The following is a 13,651-nucleotide window of genomic DNA, read 5'->3' as shown; positions in this document are numbered from 1 at the left end:
TAACAGTAATTCAATTATATTTATTTATGTATGTAACAGTAGATGGTACATTCAGATTGTGTGTTTGTGACTTCTTCTGGTTCTTCTCTGGAAATACCTTCATGTTAGTGTACTGTTAATCGAAAAGTTTATATTTTAAATCTATTTATCTATCGATCTATCTATCTATCTAACTTATCAATAACTAAACAGCTTTAATGCATATTAATGCAATGAATTTTAATTAAACTTTTTATTGTCTCCTATTTATTTGTTGCTGCAACGTGCCACTTTCCCCAGTGTCGTTTCAATTACATCTATTCTAAACTAATCTGATCTGATTTGATTTGATCTCATCTAAACTGGTCCAATCCAATCAAATCTAGTCAAAATGAACACAAGTATTGCCTATATTAACTTGTACGTGTGCAGAGGCACCCACATACAACAATCACAGCTGTACACCAACCCTCACTCTCTAACTCCCCCTCCCCGAGCGCTCCCACCCACTGCTTCCCTCCCAAAAATGAATTATTAGTTGAAGAGCCTGGCCCTCAGGCCTTTTTCAGACAACTTCTTTAAAAGCAAAAATGTTTTGAATTTGTCGTCACCTGCAGCCAAACATTAATGTTTATGGTTCAGTAGTTGGAACATTCTTCCTTTACACTCTCTGTGGGTTTGCTGTTCTGTTTCAAAAATGCTAAAAGTGATTATCCTACAGACTTCTCTGACGTACCCTGGTGCTTGTTAATGGGTTTTTGTCGAAGATTGATGGTACAGTACACTACATCCAGTACAAACTCGATACCTAAAGAGCCAGAATAACCAATAGTTTTACAAGGTCCCCGCACTGTAAAACAAATCCTGGCCTTGTCAGCTTTGTGTGTTCTACACCGAACTTGAAGGCTTGAACGTGAAGCCAGTGTGAAGTAGCCACATTATTGATTTTTCATATCCAGGTTTATTTTAGGACAAAAAAGCTTTTCATGAAACATAAACCACGGAGAGGTTAATCTAAAGCATTATTATTATTTGATATTATTATTATTATTTGGTGGCACTTTGGCCCAAGAGGCAATGTCTCTGTCATTGGTGTGAAACCCCAGGGTTCACCTCCTGGGCAAGTTCAAATCCCGGTTAGGGCGGTTGGTACCTTCTAGTGGACTCACCACCTGCAGGAAGGGTTAGGTTGGTGCGGTGCAGTGTGATTTGGGTGGCTACTGCTGCCCCCGCGACCCGGTAACAGATAAGCGGATGAAAATGGATGGATGGATGGATGTTATTATTTGTTGTTGTTGTTGTTTGGCAGCGTGGCAAAGCTGTTTTTATTATAAAATTGTATTTTCTGCAGAATGTTGCCGTCTACTGGCCAAACCGACTGCACTCTATACATTTCATGACAGATATGACAGTTCCACAAGGGTAGGGTAGCGGAGTGACACATTTTATGATAGGATTTTATTAAGAAATGCGGTTAGTTGTTTGGTTTTAGCTCCGCCAACATCCAGTTTCGGCTAAAACTTTGTCTGCACGTTGGGCCCTATGTTGACGGAGGGCGCAATTGCAACTGATGTGTAATTGCACGATTGGTTGTTGATGAGTACAATTGCTCTGTTCAGACAACAGAGGGCATGACGTGCTGAGAAACAGGACATAAGAGGATGCCTGACGTATATTTTTCCGGAAGTTGTTGTTGGCTAAGCTAAAACCGAACAACTGACCGCATTTCTTAATAAAACCCTATCATGAAACGGGAGTGGAACATGAATAAAATAGATATCGTTTGATAGTAGAAAACCAAATATCTCATATCTCCTGTAACTAATGCTAAAGCTAAGTTCACTACCGCACAGCGTGAATGCTGTCATTACGATTGCCAAACACCTGTAGAGTGTAGTGGGTTAGGCCAGTACAGCAATATTCTGCAGAAAATAAAATTAAAAAGCGTATTTGGTCAACATTTAAAAATGCACATTAAATCCATTAAATACACATTAAATAAATTGGTTATATTTTATAGTTGCCTGTCTCAGAATTAAAGGAATGTCTCTTAGTGGTGTTTTATTTTATCTACAGAGATAGAAATCTTCTGCTTAGTTAGCTAGTGACAGAGGACTTAATGCCAACGTTAATTCTTTCAGTAAAGCTCCCACCTTCTCCTCCCGCTGACACTTCCCACCAATCATAATACCATGTTTTCCTATCAAAGAAATACTGACTTAAAGTTCTGAAATGATGGATCACAAATCAATAAGAAAAAACCTGAGGGGAGAAGAGAAGAAAGGTACAAATACCCCGTCTGACAGCCGCCGGATTATCACATGAGGCTGAAGAGGAGCAGTTTTTAAAGAAGAGAAGTGCAGGTAAAGAACCTGCTCAGAGCTGGTGTTTCTTTTTAGCAGATGGAAAATCTCATCTCTTTTTTATCAGATCAAAATGTGACAGATTTGGTATGGAAGTCGTTCTGTTGTTCCTCGGATACAACATACACCCAACCCCTAGTGGCTGTTTCCATGAAATGTCTCATATTTATCCATTTTATTTATTTCCCCTCAAACTGGTTGACTTTTAGGAAAGAATGTATTATTTTTTAATGCTTGGTGGTCCAAATTCCCAAATCTCTGTGATCATCAAACTCCCAGGTCAATTAAATGAATGTCAGGCCCAGTCAAGCGTAGTGTCATTGTAATTCCAGCTGCAGCACCTGACCTCCTCCGTGGCTGTGGAAGCCATTACTGCTCCAGCTTCAGTCAGAGCCTGTGCAGCCGAGGCTGTTATTGTAGAGGGATTAAACCAAGTGCTGCTCTGACTGGGACTTAGTCGGCTAATTATCTCAGCTTCTAACCCTGCTTCCTGTTTTTCCTTATTTTCTTCTCCACTAATGTTTCAGCAAGTAGCCAACTCTTCCAGAGCAGATGCTTCTGTTTCTTGTTTCTAATCAGACGGAGTGAAATTAATGAATATCATCTCTGTGTGCAAATCTGATATTTCTAATCCAATCTGCTAAAAATGGGAACATGGTGGTTATCTGAAGGGATTCAAACAATGTTGAAATTTAATAACAACAATTTACGGTGTGTCCCTGCCAATTAAAACAAAGAACATTAATCATGATCATATTTGTCCAATTATATTTGGTTTTCCTTTAATATTTGTCTAAAATCACTCTGCTCTACTTTGAATTGCTAATATGAGTTTAACTCGCAGATCTTTTCATGTCATTTATCTTATTTTTTAACCTATGGTTTTTGATAGTCTTTCTTTAAGTTCTCTCTGCATTTCTAAAGCCTGTGAAGACTGGGTCTAACCAGCATTCCTGATCCAAAATCCTGTGTTTGAGTCTCCTTCCTGGTACAGTTGTTACAGTCACCCTTAGCAGAAACATAAAAAATAAAGTTGTTCAATGTAAACTAGTACAATGTTAAAAGATTTGTGTTGTTTTTATACATGAAGCAGAATTTGTATTTATTTTCCTCAAGTTTGGAGTTTTTTGCAGCTGCATCCATTCATGGTGTGGCCACAGTTTTAGACACAGAGAGTCTTGTTGTCAATGAGTTTTTTTGTCCAATGGCTCAGATTGTTATCGTCCTCACTGCCTCTGTTTGGATCTAACTGCTCGCCAGGTGTGTGTTTATGAACCCTCCGTTCTGCGGTTCTCCTTTGACGTGCACGCTGTGACTTCCTTTACAGGTCACTGAGGGCCAATAGGATTCAAGTGTTGACTGATTTTGTTTTCTCAGAATACCCTGCCCTACAGAGACTGTAAGTACTGCTGTTCATGTACATCCTTAAAATATATTTTATCACACGCAGCTGTTTTTTATTCTTCTAGAATTTACGGCTTAAATGTTCTCTGTAGTCTGAGAGAGTGCTGTAGCGCACATTTGATTTGATAAGCTATCTGTTAGCTCTCTGGTTGACACAGGACCAGGATGTGATGTTTGGTGCATCTATTACTATGTTACAGGGAAAAGTACAACCTCATATGATGTAAATTATATATTTTGATATATAAGTCACACCTGAGTATAAGTCGCAAACCCAGCCACAGGATGAAAAAAATTGCGACTTATAGTCCGGAAAATATGCTATATGTGTATTTGTGGTTCCATAGTGTAGTGGTTATCATGGTGGCCTGAAGGTCCTGAGTTTGAGCCCCATAGGAACCACAAAAATCAATGGTGCCTTTGTGGGTTGCAAAAACTTTATGTATATGTAATATAAATGCCTTTGTGGGTTGCAAAAACTTTATGTACAGTATATGTAATATAAATTATATTTGGATCACTTGTGAAAAAAGAAGGCCTCATTGGCTTATGGAATGTTAAGAAGAAAAGGAGATGCATTCAACACAAAGAACACTGCCCCCAATGGAACGTAAATGTGAAAGTAACAGTCATGACAGAAAACTATTGAAACATTTGTAAGATAAAACTGCACACATTTTTAAAAGCAACGGAAGTTCACAAGGATTTTACAAACATTTTAAAACTTTAAACACAAACGACAGGTCACTGAAGTGTCGTTAGGAGCCAGGTGGTTATTATCTTTGCTTTTAAGAGTCAGAATTTGCATGTTTTGCATGTGATTGTTCTGTGCAGACGACTGTCCCGTGTGTTGTTGTGGAGAATGCCGCATGCTGATTAGTGTATTATCCTGTCATTGTTGTCCAAAAGAGGGACAGAAATACATGTGTTCTGGTTGATAATTAGGATATTACTCTAACAACAGGGTCGTCATCACTTTGGCACAGTGTTAGAGCATGTGTGTGTGTGTGTGTGAGAGAGAGAGAGAAATCATGTTTGTATTCATGAGTTTCAGGTGAAAAGAACAAACTCATAATTTCCTCCTATTAAAATATATTGTTTTACCTTTATTTTTCTCAGATTTCTTCAAAACAACAGCCTGCAGTTTATTTCCAGACACGCTTTCCGAGGCCTACACAAATTAAAAAGGCTGTAAGTACGTCTTGCCCACTTCCACACAGTTTTACCTTCTTGGATTAACAGAGTGAATTTAATTTCCATTTGATGTCATTTTTCTCCAAAGAGCTCCTCACACAGATGCTCATTTTTTATGAATTGTTTTAAATTTCAATTTAAAAAGAACCATCTTCCAGAGAGTAGGCCTTCACACAGCCTGAAGAGAAAATATAACTGTGTTCTCAACAGGGAGATAAAGTCTTAATAAGACATGGGCACCTGTGGCACCTCTGGAAAAAAAAATTAAGGCAAAAAGTTATTCAACCAAAAGGAAATTGTTTGGTCTTTTTTTGTTCTTCCTTCTCCAAGTCTGCAATAACTTTTAATGACTAAATTTACATGGTTAAACAATCTTTTAATCAGATGTTGCTCAGTGAAGTAACATCTGGCTTGTTGATTGTGCAGTTGTATTTGGAGTAAAGGAACAGTACTGGTAGACTGAAGCTTTCTGAATCTGCTAAAGAAAGTTTATATTATATTTTAATCACAGTGTTTAAAAATGAGCACTTTTTTAATGGTCCCAATAAAATGGTAAAATATCCTTAAATTCCCATGGCTCTTTTTTTGTGGTCAGGTTCCTCAGTGATAACTTGATATCGTCCCTCAGTCCTGGTGTGTTTGGTGACCTACACCAGTTAGAGTGGCTGTGAGTAACACACACACACACACACACATACTGTACATTACATTTAGAAATGACACATCAGAATATGAAAAGAATTTAGATAAGACTAATAAGTATGGAGTCAATTAATCATCTGAAATGTATTTGACAGAAAACTAAAAAGAAGTAAAAAGAAAAAACGTGTGTTCAACATCAAGCAAACAGTTCTTTCAGGGTTAGCCAAAAACATATTGAGACACGTTTGCTGATAACCCTTAGCCAAAACAGTTATAAAATGAACTATTTAAAATCTTTCATTGAGACACAAATGTTAGCTACAAGCTAAAAAAAACAGCTAATATAGAGAAAATAGGTTGTTTTTTTTAAGTAAAAAGCATTTAGTGTATAAACAAACCCTTGTTATTCTGTGTTTGACTTTTTATATGTATAATTTTGCCAGAATGTTGGATAACAATCCACTGAGGATTCTGGCTCAGGACACATTCATTGGGCTGCAGTCTCTTGTGTATCTGTGAGTAAAATCAATTCTTACCCAACATCAGCAACATGTCGGACTTTTAATCTGGTACTTTCACACGATTTGTTTTTAGTTTGACAATAAAAGAATCCCTTTTTTCTGATGTAGTTGATTAATAAATAATTAAACACTTTATTTGTCTCATTTCTCCACGTTATCCAAATGCTTAAAGGAAATCAGGGGCCTGTCGGGTCCCTTTTTAATTGCGTGCTAATAATTTGTAGTGCTAGATCTCACACCTCAGTTCATGCTCAGACACGTCTCTGTCGTTCATGTTGATGAACACGAGACACACATTGTCAACTTGTTCAAAAACTAAATTCAGAGTTTTTGTAAATAAAAGGAGAAAGTTTGGTCATTTTCCTGAGAAATATTGTGTCATCTTCCTCTTCCTCATTCTTACTCTGTTCTCTGTTAACAGCGTGAAATATTGTTCTGCAGCCTCTGGCTTCATGTCCACTCATATCGTCCCACTGCACTTATTCTCTCCATGCTCAGCTATGTCAACAACAGGAATCAATTGGAAACATTTCAAGTTCTTACTTGACGCACAGAAATGTGCTTTGGCACACTCTGTGGTGATGGTCAGAGCTGCCCCAGAACAGAAGATCATTCAGTTCAACAACTCCCTCTGTCCTGGGCTTCTGCTTCTCGAGGCTAGAGCTTAGTGTTTCTAAAGCGTTTCCAATACAGCGTTTTCAAAAATAATTATCAAAATATCAGCTATAAATTACTCTTTACCTTTGTGTGAAAGTTTTTAGGAACATTGCATTTTTAAGAAAAAAATAATAAAATGTTATTCTGAAATCTAGCGTAGGTCCAAGAACTGGACTTTGAGAATATTATAGTTTAATAATATTTATTTTAGTTGTTGTTGTTAAGTCAAGTGTTAAAATACCTGTGTGTATCTGTTTCAGATCTATGGTGGGCACTTCACTGGAGCAGCTTCCTCACCCCAGCTTCTGCCAGCACATGCCTTCCTTAGACTGGCTGTAAGTCTTATCCACTTTGTGTATTTGTATTTGTGTGTGTGTGGGGGTGGGGGGGGTGTCTCGTAATAACAAGGATCCCTGCTTCTGTTCTGGGTCGCGTCCATCCCGATGTGCAAATTGGACATGCTGCAGTGTCTGAAACCATTTGTGGATCTGTATGCATATGAAGCAGTGGTTCTCAAACTATGGTACATGTACCACCAGTGGTACTTGGACTTCCTCTAGTGGTGACAGACAGAATTTGTTTTTTGTCACTTTTTGTTGTTAAATACTGCTTTTGAAAGGATTGTGTGTGGCTCTGTGTGATTTTAAAAATTCTACCTAGAGTAAGTGCTCTTGCAGTGCTACTCCATGGTACTGTACACTGTGGCTTTGGCTGCTAAATAGGCTACAATTACATTACAAGTACTCAACTGAACAGGATAGGCCTGTGCTGATGCAATAATGATGGTCATAATACTTGAAGGGCCAAATATTTGGAGTTGGAACACAGTGTGAAAAGTTTGAAAAGCACTGCTCTGAACGATTCATCTGAAGGAGTGAACTCTCCGACTGCGTGCGTGCATCAAATCAGATGAGAAGTGGAGGTGATGGGGATTGCGTAGCCGGTGGTATGAGGCGGCGATGAGTGGCCCTACAGACTTCATGAGCTGTGAAGTGCTCTCAGCGGATGTCACTGCGGTGGGTCAGCTCGACCTGGTATTTTTGGTCCAGGTGTAAATTGGAGTGCGCAGAGAAATGGAATTGTAATGACCCCATACTATCTGTGGGCCATACGATCAGCTGTTAGCAGCATGGTGTCGCACAGCTCTTCTACTCTGCTGTTAAAATCCTGAAGAAAACAATCATTCGGCTCCCTTTCTAATGTTCTGTCTGTTTCCACCAATGACAAGACACAACCACGTCAGTGTCTCGTTCCTTTTTGAAAAGCGACGTCTGTATTTCAAGGTTCGAGTGTCTCGTTCGAGCATGCAGGATTTCTGAACTTGTTTTCCCTTCTTTCTGCAGGGATCTCGAGGGAAACCAGATTCAAACTCTCAATTACTCCCTCCTGAACACTTGCAGCAAGCTCAGGGTTCTGTGAGTACCTTTGTTTAAAGTGTATTTAAAAATAGAACAGCTAAGGAGTTCATTTGCATATCTGACAAGTGGAATGATCTGTTTTTTAAGGGGAGCTGTTTCCACTCATACACTGTATTTCTGTGGTACTTTGTAAACACTGATCTGCGTTCATAAAGGGCACCCCCCCATCTCTACTCCTCTGGCACCAAGCTACATATTTACCTGAGAGGCACCCACCTGCCTGGAGACGATTGTATGAGTCAGACAAGTAGAACATACAGGATGTTTCTAAAAATGGACGTAGCCTTCAGTAAAGCCTTGTGAACTTTTTATATATTTGCAACAATATTCTCATCTTAAGTTATCATCCTAAAACACCATGTCTGCCCTGCTAATAATTTTCAGCTTTATTTTTAAACCTGCATACATATATTTAACAGGTAAAATCTCCATTGAGATTAAATCACTTGATCACCCAAGAGTGACTTGGCCTAAAAGGCAGCTGCAGCAACAACCATCATTCACAACACAAACGTGATAAATGCAACACATGAACACAACAGCTCAGCAGTGAGGTTGGAAGTTTGTCTGTGTCATTTCGTACAACAACAACAACAACTGTGTCTTTGTTCAGGTTTCTAATGGACAACATGATTAAGAGAGTTCCTGAAAACACTTTCCTGTCCTTGTGGAAACTTACTGAATTGTAAGTCATTTTCTTTCTCATTGCAGTCACATTATCAATGAAAAAAAAATCTATTTGCAGTCTTGATGGTTGTGTCTGTACAGAGTGAGATGTCTACGTTAATATCTGTGATGATGTGTCTGAAAAGAAAGTGGTGTTTTGTTTTTTTATTAAAATGTATGAAGACCAGGGACAAAACTTACTGGAATGTACACTGTAAAAGGCAAAAGAATGGAAAATCTGTAAAAAAAAAAAAAAAAAAAAAAAAGAATCTAAAAAAGTTAAACAGACACTGACACGTTTGAAAAAGAAACTACCAGGATCAAACACAACTGAAAAACAGGCGAGTGAGGAAATGTTGAGGCTGGTGAGGCCCAGTGACAGTCTGACAGAGCAGTGGAAACAGATCTGGACCTAATGAGGGAACAGGTGAAAAACAGAAGAAACAGTCTGTGTGGTTCTACACACAGGAGGGACTCACAGTAAACCAAAAACAACCCTCAATAATAATGCCATCATTCTGGATTGCACTCTAATGAATTACACAGTATAAAATATCATAACTGTAGTATAGTAGAAGTTAAATAGAATTAAACTGTCAACCATGTATCCTCTCAATTACAATATAATTTTAATAAACATAAAATAAAGATAAATCAGCAGAAACACATTCCAGCCTGTTAAAGACTTATGTTAAAATAGTCCATAGATTAATATTCATTTAAATAAATTGAATTTCAAATACATCACTTGATGGTAGACCACATGGAAAGCTGGTTAAAAAAACTGTCCTGTAAATGTAATCTCCTCCCTTTAAAGTTCTATTTTAATTAAATATTTAGTCAAAACTCAGTGTGTGTGCAAGTTATTGTTTCCACTATTCATGTTTAGTAAAGAATGAATGCATTTTCTTCCAATTTGATTTTGTATTTTACCCTTGGTTCCCTCCCGCCCCCCATTTTAGGAATCTGTCCAGCAACCGGATAAGAGAGCTGCCAAAAAACACCTTTAAAAGCCTTTCCAACTCTCTCCTTCGACTGTGAGTATCTGATCTCAGCCCAGGCAGAGGTGTGACTCATTATCTGGGGATTATAACAGGAATGTATTATGGGGAAAGCAGGAGACGAAATACTATTTAAGTCTTTAGCTTTCAATTGGATTCAAAGGCCATAACTTTATCTCTCTGTCTGCACTTTTCGCTTGCAAAGAAAATAGGAACATTGAAGGGGCAAATTATGTGAAATGAAAACCTTGTGATGACCTTTTCGTGAGAGATGTGATCGTGTTTTAAACCAGAACGAAAAGTGGTTCATCGAGAACCCTTTAAAGAGCTGTTAAACGCTGGTTCTCGGTGTCGTTTTACACTAGAGTGCTTCCTATTGGGTCACATGTAGGTCTTTACACTCCAAGAATATTCCAAGGTTAAATGTTTGTATCTGGAAAATACCCGTGCAGTACACAGTAAACAGGAAATCCAAACAAGTCGGTCGTATTTAAAACCAATGACTTTTTCATCCAAAACAACACTAACAGAAATATTCTGAAATAACATAAAATACCATTTCTGTTTTTCCCCTAACTTTAAGTGAACACTCAAATGAAACAAAGCGAAACTTCTGCAAAGAACTGGAAACATATATGAGGGGAAGGAGTAAAAGCTTTTTAAATATATATTTATATATAGAAGCGTTTTAAACATAGACACAAAGGACCAGGGTGCATCAAAGATTTTAGGATTTCAAACATGCACAGAGTGCAGATAAGCACACTGCTTCAAATATGTGGCACGTGGGCCAGATTGGCACTGTGGGCCACTGTTTGAGGGCAACTGGTACAGTATGACCATGTATACAGCACTACAAAAAAACGTTGTTTTGTAAATCTATTTACAGATTTAGACTTTCCAATATTGACAATTCATCTACTATTTACTGTTGTCTCATGAATATTGCTGTTATGGAGTTGATGAGATTTTTCTTCATTTCTACCGTGGTGGGCTGGTTTATTTCATGGGTGGTTGATTTTATGTAATATATTAAATATATTACATATAAAATTATAGTTAAAGTTTTAAGTTTCCTCATGCAGAAATCCACAACAGTGTTTTGTTTAGGTTTGCATCATAAATGAGTTATACATTACAGTTAACATTTCATTTAGTTTTTTATACCGCTCGGGTTGCTGTAGGGCTACATTATAATTAGGTTAGGTTGTTCCTCCAATATTGAAAACCTGATAACACAATGTCTGGGTTTCACGTTGGGGCAAAGCAGATGCAGATGACAGTGAATTATTGTCACTGATGCACAGCCCACTGCACACTAATCAGAAAAAAACCCTATCTGGCTGAGATGTTTGGCTGTGTGTAATTTAAACCAGGGGTGTCAGACATACGGCCCGTGTGCCTGTGGGGTTCGACTGATAAATTTAGAAAGTAGAAAATACATAAACACTTCATGTTAGTTATGTTTTGTCAAATTATATTCTATTAAATATGAATATTTTCTAATATACTTATTTGCATGAAAACAAAGGTGAAAAACAAGGACTTGTTGTTATTTATATGTTATGTTATGATTGTACTGGTCCGGCCCACTTGACATCCAATCAGACTGTATGTGGCCCCTGAGCCAACATGAGTTTGACACCCCTGATAAAAACTATACTCTCGTCCATCAAGACCCCTCAGGGTCTCAGCAGTACCTAAGCTTACACACTGTATGCCTGGGACCTATTTTTCTGTTCTTAGCCCAGTTGTTCTTTTTTGCAGCAGTAAAGAAAAAGAAAAACGGAAAAAATTACAGCACAGTTTTATTGTCCTTCACACATCCATACCCTGACACACAGGTGACCACACAATGTGAAAGACCTCACAGATTTGCCCACCGCTAATTACTTTAATGGTCCGTGAATCCACTGACATTTTAATAAGTAGGGCGTAGTTTTCTACATCCAGGATAAAATAAAAACATCGCAATAAAACAATTAGAACCTGAAAAAAAATCAAATGTGTTGACACCATATGCGATGAAAACAGCTGTAGTACTTTGTCTACGATGCAAATGACACTGATTTACAATTCATTCATATGCATCACCTGCTGTCCAAGACTTTAGCAGAGCTCCTCTACACCCATATTTAATTCATTTTCTATGCTCAGTGAGGCAAACACATGGTGATAATAAGATGGTTTTTATCTACTTCAGTCAGAGACAAGCGCAAAGGCTCCCTCGACACGTTGCACTGACCTTGTGTTATTCTTGTCTTCCAGGCGTCCCAGAAAGTGTGATGTTTCCACATATTTAAACATACAACCTCTAAATACCATCGCGGTCGGGACACTTTCCTCATCGGTTGAAGATCTGTCTGCTTTGTTCATTTGTGGCAAAAGAAAAAGTAAAACACTGGGACCTCTATTAGAAATCAGTTACGTCTAGAGAGGTGTGAATTCTGGTTTTCACCCACAGTCCACAGTGTGACCGAGTCTCTCTATAAATGTGTCCTCTGTGGGTGACATTCCAGGTTGTGTCCAGCCCTGGACTGTGATCCTGTAAAGAATGTGGTAGAAAATGAATGAAGTGTTCACTGACTTAATCACATGACCAGTGTTTGCTTTTGTCTGACATTATATTTTAGGTGACATTATATACACGGAACACACCGCTATAGAGCGTGTAGTCTCATTCTTTAGAAGTTTTCTGGTGACTAGTTTTATTCCTGGTTGCCAAGGCAACGTGAACCCAAACATACAGATGCATTGAGGAAGTCATTATTCACAACAGTAGTGTATTCTTAGGCATCTAATAAAAACTGTAATTGCTATATTAGGAACTAATGAAACAATTTAAACTGCAATAAGTTTAATAATTACAAGACACCAAAAAAAAAGCAATAAAATAAAACATTTAAGCAAAAAGAAAAAGACACAAAGTCTAAACACAGCAGAAGCCAAAAAGAAACTTGTTAAAGTCAGAGGGTGTAAAACTGAATCCAAACAAAGCAGCTGATGTGAAAAGGCCTCCGTCTTCATCAGCGACATTGTTGTTATCCAGTGTGAGTCACATCATTGTCTTACACTCTCTAAAGGCTAAAAACAAAAGATGCCAGATTTTCTTTTCAATTATTCCCACAAACTTTTTGTTCTGACAGCCTTCTCTGAATGTGTCATCGTTGTCTCTCGTTACAGAAATGTCTCCCACAATCCCCTTCTCCAAATCCAGCCCAGCCACTTTAATCATTTGACACAGCTTCAGTCCTTGTGAGTAACACACACACACGCGCGCACACATATAATCTCACACACACCTACGCACCCATTTCAGCCACCCGTAGGATGACGAAAAGTGTTTTTCTTTTTGCAGGGCACTAGAAGGGATCGAGATCCCAGACATTCAGACTAAGATGTTTCTGCCCATGAAGAACCTGTCACACATGTTAGTACACGATCCCAGGACATGTCTCCTCAGCTTTTTTTTTTCTTCAGTGCATCACTCATGTTTCAACTTTTTCTTTTCCTTTTCCCTCTCAGATACTTCAAGAAGTTCCAGTACTGCTCCTATGCCCCCCATGTCAGGTCCTGTAAACCCAACACAGATGGGATATCTTCATTTGAGGACCTGCTGGCTAACGTAGTACTGCGGGTGTCTGTGTGGGTCATTGCCTTCATCACGTGCTTCGGTAACCTCTTTGTCATCGGCATGAGGTCGCTGATCCGAGCCGAGAACAATCTACACGCTGCATGTATCAAAGTTCTGTGCTGTGAGTAAACAACACCCTTCTTTAACCATAAAGATTTAAAAGAATAACATC

General features: G+C 38.3%; 1 protein-coding gene across 3 annotated transcripts in view; it reads left to right on the top strand.

Moving 5' to 3' along the window:
* The window catches only part of rxfp2a (relaxin family peptide receptor 2a), a 41,063-nt gene that overhangs the window by 16,395 nt on the left and 11,017 nt on the right, over positions 1 to 13,651 (top strand). For all 3 annotated transcript variants that reach the window (XM_008332888.3, NM_001328253.1, XM_025065404.1), the window contains 11 exon segments: positions 3,670 to 3,741; positions 4,866 to 4,937; positions 5,536 to 5,607; positions 6,026 to 6,097; positions 7,021 to 7,095; positions 8,104 to 8,175; positions 8,792 to 8,863; positions 9,807 to 9,881; positions 13,029 to 13,100; positions 13,204 to 13,275; positions 13,371 to 13,600. In XM_008332888.3, coding sequence (XP_008331110.1) covers positions 3,670 to 3,741; positions 4,866 to 4,937; positions 5,536 to 5,607; positions 6,026 to 6,097; positions 7,021 to 7,095; positions 8,104 to 8,175; positions 8,792 to 8,863; positions 9,807 to 9,881; positions 13,029 to 13,100; positions 13,204 to 13,275; positions 13,371 to 13,600 — 956 coding nt within the window.

The sequence above is a fragment of the Cynoglossus semilaevis genome, chromosome 19 (genome assembly GCF_000523025.1).
Source record: "Cynoglossus semilaevis isolate Cse_v1.0 chromosome 19, Cse_v1.0, whole genome shotgun sequence".
In the NCBI taxonomy this organism is placed as follows: Eukaryota; Metazoa; Chordata; class Actinopteri; order Pleuronectiformes; family Cynoglossidae; genus Cynoglossus; species Cynoglossus semilaevis.
Note: the sequence above shows the minus strand (reverse complement) of the source record. Positions and strands in the feature narration are given on the sequence as shown.